The following is a 9077-nucleotide window of genomic DNA, read 5'->3' on the forward strand; positions in this document are numbered from 1 at the left end:
TTAAAAAAACTATTATAGAATAAAAACAGCAATTTTATAATGTTTTATTAATGAAACCGATATAGCATAGAGCGTACAGATATAAATATAACGTTTTCTTTTGCATCTCACGAACCTTAATATCAACTTGAGGATTAAGTAAATTTCTGAAATATATATTTTTAATATTTCTTCTTATATTATAATATTTTTGTATTTATAATATTGTTTTTTAATATTTTAATATTTTTTAATATTTATTTTGTATTTCATATCTTTTGTATTTGTTAAAATATATTGCAAGGAGCGCTGTAAGTATACTGATAAATAATATATTTGAATTTACTATGAAACGACGTAATTTGTCAAAAATTCTGATTGGTCGCTCAACTATCACGTTATTACAGCCTGCGTACCCTTGTCTTTATATTATGAATATATACAATTAGGAGTGTCAACTATACAACAAAGTTCGAATGTCAATTTTGTGTAAACGTGTTCAATAAGGAGGCATATGAGTGATGCAAACACTCCGTATCTATTTTTAAATTAAGTCCATTCTTTTTCATGTGAGACATTTCGGAATTTAATCGTTTATTGAGAAATCTTTCTCTGTTAACAATTTGGACATTCTCCCGAAATCATGATTAAAACTAAATCGATATTCTGTGATCACTGATTAATTTCGATATTCTATGATCACTGATTAATTTCTATTACTATTTTTTATGTGGTTTCGATGTTCAGATATTCTAGTGCCTAATTTACGATCTGTTTGACCAACGTACGATGCATCATAGTCTTTGCTGGAATCTTGTAAACTATATTTTATTAGAAAATTTTGGAAGAATGTCCTTTTGTTCTTTAATGAATCTATTAAGTTTATTTAAATTGAAAAAAAAACAGTTTCACATTAATTTTTGATAATGGAAAAATATATATATATTAATGTGAATTTCTCACAATCAGAAACAGTTAAAACATAAGATAGAATGAACCATGGCGAACATTCGTTATTGTCATAGAAATAGTGTTTTATTCCCTTATTCCCTTTCCCAATCAAAAATGAAATCGAATATAGAATCAATCAAATTCTAATTTTCTTTCTTCGTTAATGATGATTGTCAAATCTAAAAAATTGATTCTATTGCTCTCTATTTCTATTGTGAACTATAGTTTACTCGAATGTAAGGAATTAAAAATTGTGAGTACTTTGTCAATTTCATTGGAGGATATGGCCATCACAATGTCGTCAACATACTTAAAATAAAACAGAATAGAAATTCCTACCTCTAATGTCTTCACTTCCAGATTCTCCATCATCAAATTATGATCAATGATCGGAGATAGAGGTGAACATAAAAGTACCAAATCTTTTGTTTGAAAAATTCCCCATTAAAAATAAAATACGAATTTAAAACAAAATCTGTATTTAAAAATCCTTTTTCCGAAATTGACGTCACACTCTTAAAATATTTCCATTTCTTGACTACACTTTCGCTCGTTAGTTCTAAATGATGAAACTCCGAAATGTTGGAAATTCCGAAGTGTTCGGAATGTTAGTGAATAATGAAATCACATCAAAAAAAATTAAAACCATGTCTTTAGCTAAAACTGTGCCTTTTAATTTTTGTATTAATGAAAGCTATTTTCTATGTAGCTACACGATTTTGATACATTTTTTACAATTATTTCATGCAAATAAGAAGCCAATGGATTTAGAGGACTGTTCGGAGAAGAAACTATAATTCGAAAAGGATAATTTTGTATCATGTACCTTCGGAAGACCATAAACTTTAGAAAGGATGCTATCCATGCAAAGCAGTTGTTTGGAAGTCTGGTCAGTATTAAATCCTTTCTTTTTCCAATTGGATTTCTCTAATTTTTTTGAGAGGTTAATAATATTTTTCGTTATTTAACGTTTCTGTATCACCTAACATCTTAAAAATTTCTGACTAATCTTGTTTAAAGCTACAGTGATATTGCCTTTATCGGCAATATATTTATTTTGTGAAAATAATATTGGGGGTTTTTTTAATGAATTGTATCTGACTAGATTTTTTAAATCTTTTGACAATACTATTGTTCTTAATGGATCCAGATAAAAAGTTTTTTTAAAATCGGAGTGTAAATTAGAGTCCTATCATATATAGGACTCTAGTGTAAATAGCTGTATAAATACACTGTATGTATACTGATAGTACACACTATACAACTTCCGCTTTTGCCTCAATTTAGACCAATCATCGATTGTTATCCTGTTGGCCGTACTTTTATTATAGATATACTCTAATCAGTCGGAGATAAAGATACACCGACACGGAGCGGTGGCGAAATTTCCCCGGACTTTCCAAGCCAGTCTGAATAACCCAGAGGCTGCAGGTGACATTGGAGTCCCTCTTCAATTATATTACACGCCCTAAAGCATAAGGATTTGCGGCCTGCGAGGACTTGTGCGATTCGTGGAGTTACATGACTGATAAGGGCCAATAGGTGCATAATGTGATCCTAATTAGAGAGGGACCGGACAGCCTGCATGAATCTGCAGAAAACTCCCGGCCGGCTCGTACCGTGGCCGAACCATTAAAATTATTAGAGAACGATCTCCCAGTAACCGGGAGAAAGCGAAACCAGATGCATGGATATCATATAAACCTTGGATGAGATGAACATTACCATATTTGTAAGCCAATCACGATGTCCTGGCGTCTGATGGATCGCGCTCGAAAAATTTTGAGTGGCCGATTTAATGGCTGTTGTAAGTTAACAAGTCACGTACCATCTGCCTAAATGCTCTTTCTTTTCGAGAAAAATGCTGATTAATGCTCGCCTCCTTGTTATAGTTGAGTAACTTTATATCATTTCATTTGTATATTGGCCAGTCGAGATTTTTTTTTGAGTGCGACACCAGACTAATTATAAAATTCGCGCTAGAGATCCATTCGATTCACACCGATGTAGTCTATTCTGGTAACTTAATTCTTTTTGTCAGTGTGTGAATGCTTGTGTACCGGAACAGAAATTCCATGCTTGGTTGTTATACAATACACGCCTTTCTAGTTTCTTTCGTAGAACTGAGATTTGGCAAGATCTGATACGGTTTCCTAATCGGCGTTAATAACTCTATTGTCTTTCCGCAGATGCTGAGCCTTAAGACCAGGCTTACCGATCTATCTGAATATCAGTTGTAAATCAGCGTCTCAGAATACACTTATCATCTATTTTCTTATTAATTTTTGTATTATTCAACCTCTCTTTTGTCCTCTGACAACTTTTTTGCCTATAATGACCCCATTGCTTTTGTAAATCGTTCAAGAAGTCGATTTCACATGAATATCGTAGTATACACATAAGTAAAAATTAACGAGTAGCACACTCTCTCATGCCTGACGCTCAATTTGTATTTAAGTAAAGCTCTGATATCTATCGAGAAATCTGTCAGGTTATCGAGTCATCTCATAAGGGAGTTCATTTATATAAAAAATACAATAGAGCACGCGACGAAGTCACTCGCGAATACGATACACAATATACACACACTCGCGCGCACGCGCGCGCACAGAGTGGCCTACTTAAATCGATTATTTGAAATATCTCGCTTATTTTTGATGATACGAAAAAATGTTTTAAACGAAAGTAGAAAGGTTTCGAACAGTACGTATTTTGGTCATGTTGTTTTTTTTTTAGGTGAAAACGCCAAAAAAATATGAAGATTATACTTTTTTCAATCGTATGATTGTATGATTTTTTTTAAACAATATGATTTCTCTAATTATTCTGTATATAAAAATATTAAGGTAGTGATATAAAAAAATCAATAATTGATGAGACATATTTTATACTTAATTCTGGCATATATTGACATAAAATGTTAAATAATTCATAAACTATTAACTTTTTTATAATCATACCTTAATACTTTTATGAACAGAATAATGAGATGAATCAGTTGGTGTAAAGAAAACATAATTACTTATTTAAAAAATTATCCATATTTTGAATACATAATTTTTTAAAGCAACTATGTGTTTTATTCACTTTCTACACTAAGTTCATCTCATTATTCTATACGATTATCAAAAAATTAATAATTCTCGAATTATTTAATCATTTTTTTTATATCAATGTGCCAAAATAAAATGTAAAATATCTCGTCAATATCTCGTATTGATTTTTTGATATTACTATCTTAATATTTTTATATGCAGAATAATTAAAGGAACTATATTGTGTAAAAAAAATCATACAATTCCATTTAAAAAAGTGGAGGAACTTCATATCTTTTTGGTTTCCATCTAAAAAAAAAACAAGCTGACCAAAATACATTCTTCACGAAATCCTTCCACTTTCATTTGAAACATTTTTATATATTATCAAAAATAAACGAGATATTTTAGATGATCGATTTAAGTGGATATTTGTATATATAACTATATATAATATTAGGTATGGGAAAAAGTTCGTGGCGTTTTTCCTGTTATGATGGCATTAAAAAACGCCACGAACTTTTTCCCACACCTAATATATACACTACAAAAAATTAAAAGATCACCTAATCCGTTCTCAAAAACAAGTAAATATTTAAAAGAGTGTAATTGTATAATTTATGTACGCGTTCGTTTAATTTCAATTAGTATAATTTAAGTACACGTCCTTTTTGTTAAATGTCTTTAAGAAACAATTTTAATTTGTCATCAGAATTATTTATTTAACATTGAAAATGATCTTTAAGATCGAAACAATGTAATTTTAAGTATTATTGAATGACAATCAACAACCCGCTATTGCTCTTAATTCTTTGTCTATAATTAAATTTATTTAATTGAGCGACTTTACCATAAATATAAAATTGGTTAAAAATTGGTTAAAAAGATCGTCGGCTGAACTTTGGCCACAGTTTTTTCTACGTGTGTCCTAGTTGATATGTAATATAAATAAATAAATACAATAAATACAAAAATTTGTAATTGAGCTATAAATTGTATTTATTCAAAATTTTCAAATAAAAAAAATGTAATCATATATTTATTCAGAATCATATATTTTGAGTTTTCAAAAAATACACTCTGTTCCAAAAAAAGCAGTACACTATAAATTTGAGAAAAATTTACCAAATTTTAAATGATCATAACTTGCTAAATAATGAAGATATATATATAATAAAAATATGTTTAAAAAAGCAAAATGAAGCTTGAAATGTACATTTTAAGATTATTTGAATGTACTATTTGAATTGTACTAGGCTATTTTCAAAATGGTGAATGACAAAGTAACAACATACAAAATTGATAATCGAAGGTCCAATTTTGGTGTGAATCAGGTGTCGCCGTTTAATGAGACAATATGCACGTGAAAGTATAGAATTTTATCTTTAAAATGTTTTTTTACCGACCTCGATACGATCATTTTTCGCTGAGTTATTCCAAATTTAAGATACTGCTGTCATTAGCTTAAATTATGCTTATAATTTTTCCCAATATAAACTGCATGGAGTTTGATTGAAACATCACATTGCACGCGTGCGCATTCATAGTCGTATTCATAGTCGTGATTCAACTGGAGATTCGATTTGTGCTAGGTTTGAATCAGTCTTTCATTTGAAAAACGCTCTCAAACCACGTTTTAATAAATCTAATTGGTTCAAACTTTAGTTCAAACCAATTGTTTGCCTGAAATGAGAATCAATCGTGAATCGATCTATGACTATGAATACGAATCATTATTGAAATGAGAAGAGTTTTACATCGGGACTTTGCGTCGCAATATTTTCGCCCTTAGAGCATGTAGAAAAAAAATATAAGCACTTTGATTACTCAATCCGAATGGTAATTGAGCGTACGTAGAACTGATCGGTTTAGCTGTTATATAGATCCAATAATTTTAGTCCCTCGTAATTCATGGGTTCGTAAAAGAATACAGCAGTGTCGCTGCGCTTGTCTTAGCGCCGAAACACTACTGTGTTTCCTGACATATAAATCGTTCAGAAAAATGGAAATGAAATGTCTTCAAAACATTAAGACTATATTGTAAATATAATATTTCAATTGGAACGTCTATAGAATATTTCAAATGAAACATTCTGTATCAGAAGATCAAAATATTTCAAAAGACATTTGAAATCTGATGACTTTGCGATGACTTTTTAAAACGCATTGTGTATTATAAGGGTGAGTAAAAAGTCCCGGACCGGTGAAATAGTCGAAAACTGAGCATTTCTTCAGAAAGAAATGTTTCCTACAAAACTTGTAGGATTTTAAATGTTGTATTCATTAATCTAGTCAGTTTGACTTTGGATGGCGTCGCCAAGAAGATTATATCTGTTATTTTCATTTTTACATAAAAATTAATTTCTAATGCAAAAATAAAAGGTATAATCCAATGACCTTGATCTTGACAAATGTTATTCAGGACATGATCCTGAACAACACTCACTCAAGACGTTTTAGCTATCAATCCCTTGCATAATGCTAATACCGGCCATATTGTGACTTTCAAGCCTTACAATTTGAAAAATGCTTAATGAAAAATGCTTAATGAAAAATAACTTTAAAAGACAATATAAAGATGTATAGAGCACATAAGAGTCAACGTAATTAAATATAAATGTAAAAATTATAATATGATATATTACCCAGTAAACGAGAATGGATTAAAATGGATTAAAATTTTGTTAATGTGTATTTTAAACCCATGAAAATGGATTGAATGGATTGAAATGGATTGGATCCGACTGACACTAGTTTAATATTCGAAAAAAAAAACATTCATATTTAAGGGTTACAAATTTTATTCCTAAGACATTTATAATAATTATTATCTGAAATTAATTATTTCAAAAAACTTGGTATTAAAAAACGCACCTTAGAGATTCGAACCTGGAACCTCTGATTATGAAACTTTTACATTACCGCTATACCACTTTTTCAATAAATATGTTATTCATTCTCTACTTCAAATACAATCAACTAAACCAATGCACGAAATTATATAGATATAATAAAAATATCATTATTTAATAGATATAATAAAATATAAACAATTTACATTACTATGAGACAACATTGGGTAAGTGTCGGATGATCCAATCTCGCTTGGCGCGCCGTGATCAACGTAATATTCCGACTGTGTTCGATTTAGTTTGTAAGTGTTCATATTGATCATTTATTTTACTTCTAATCATATAGAAACAAAAGAACATAACTTCATTCAACAATTATTTTTACGTTACTTAGTTGGATTAAAACAAAAAATTTCCTACTTATAATTTTGAATATTATAATTATTGAAAATTATAATTTATGTAGCATTTATAGTCCATTTTAAAAGAAAAAATTTTTTTTATTCAACTAGATTGAAAAACTGCATTTCCGATTCACAATTTTGAATTGAACAGCATTCATAATGCATACACACGAAATACTATAATATTATTTTTAGATTGAAAGAGATATGCTCTATGCAATTCCTATAAAGGAATAAAAATGCATTTAGGATTCATTTTAACATTCATGAATTCCTGTTTTTGAAAATCTGAATCCATTTCAATCCATTCTCGTTTGTTGGGTAAAAAATATAAAAATATAAAAAAAATTCTATATATAACACATTGTAAAACACATTACATGTTTCGGCTCTTGAATTGAGCCATCCTCAGATAATACAAAATTCACAACCTTAAAATTCATTTCCATTATCATAGAAAAATTGTGATTAAAGTTTTCCAATTTATATAGTTTTCCAATTTATTTATTGATGAATGCCTCACGGAAACCATGAATTATTTGCAAACGATTTACTGACCGATTGTTCCGAATTTCATGATATTCTAATTAAAAAAACATATTTGTTAACCAATAAATAAAAATAAAAAATTAAATTAAAATCTGAAAAAAATAAAAATCTTTTAAAATATTATTTATTTTTAAATTCTTGGTAAAAACCAAGCAAAAATATCATCTCAATAAAACACTCACTAACGTGATTGCTTATTTCATTTCTTAAAAATACTTCGTCAAATTCATCATAAAATCGTGTAAAATAATATAAGAGGTAGTATACCAGTCAGATAGTAATAATACAATATAATACACAGTCACTATATGCTTGATAATCTGTACAAATCGAATCTTCCAGAAAAAATTTTTTGAAAGATACATTAGCGGTAAGGCTGACTGTCATTATCTGAGAGGCAATTAATAGATTGACAAAACGACTAGATAAGAATATCAAATTTTGTTTATAATCAATATATACTTTATGAAGGCCCTTCGTATTCTGTTTGGAGATTAAGACTATTTTTTTGCTTTTTAATATTTAACATTTCAGAAATTAAGTGTTTATAACATGACGTTTATAACACTCTTCATCCAGTATCTGTATTCCAATCAAAATCATGTGTCGTCTACAGTCTATGTTTGGTGATTACAGAACGGGTAGATGTATTCCAACGAATATAATTGTGGTGTTCTGTAATTCTGGTTTTAAGTTGTCTACCCGTTTGTTTGACTTATGACGCATCATAATCCTAGCACATGTATACTACATTTTTTGATCAATTGAACGAGAATTCTTTTCTTAATGAACTTACTCATTTTATTAGAGCAATAATATGAAACTTTAATATCCTCTCTATTAAATTTTTTGAATTTTTCTGTTATCAATACAAAAGGCACCATGTAGTAAACCACGATGTAACTTCCCTTGTTTCATCATTATTGTTCGTGCAATCACGTACTCGCTTCTCTACGCTGAATGCTCTGACTCTAACATTGATTGTGTCAAAAATGAATTTGAGGGGATAATCGTTCCCTATTAGTATATTAATAATCAATGTAAGATTCTTTTGATAGAATTCAGAGTCAGATAACAATATTGCTCTGTTTATTAAATCAAAAATTATACCTTTCTTTTGGAAAATAGGATTTAAAAAATAATTTAAAAACCTCCCCGAAAAAGTTTCGGTTTTTGATACCAATCGGAGATTAAATGTTTTTCTTTGATCATGATTGTAATATCAAGGAAATTTAGTAAGTCAGAATCTATTCTCTCTCTCTCTCTCTCTCTCTCTCTCTCTCTCTCTCTCTCTCTCTCTCTCTCTC

The 9077-nt window shown here is 29.3% G+C and overlaps 1 protein-coding gene across 2 annotated transcripts in view; it reads right to left on the reverse strand.

The window, feature by feature from the left end:
- Nucleotides 1-9077, reverse strand: part of LOC108685363 (serine/threonine-protein kinase 16) — a 34053-nt gene that overhangs the window by 12771 nt on the left and 12205 nt on the right. The window contains exon 6 of one of the 2 annotated variants that reach the window (XM_018190121.1): nt 5254-5648. The exons of the other annotated variant lie outside the window; for it this stretch is intronic. Within the exon in view, the coding sequence (XP_018045610.1) occupies nt 5565-5648 (84 nt within the window). The 3' untranslated portion in view covers nt 5254-5564. Of the gene's footprint in view, nt 1-5253; nt 5649-9077 lie in introns of those variants that run through there. 2 annotated transcript variants of the gene reach the window in all.

This window comes from Atta colombica, unplaced genomic scaffold (assembly GCF_001594045.1).
Source record: "Atta colombica isolate Treedump-2 unplaced genomic scaffold, Acol1.0 scaffold151, whole genome shotgun sequence".
Taxonomy (NCBI): Eukaryota; Metazoa; Arthropoda; class Insecta; order Hymenoptera; family Formicidae; genus Atta; species Atta colombica.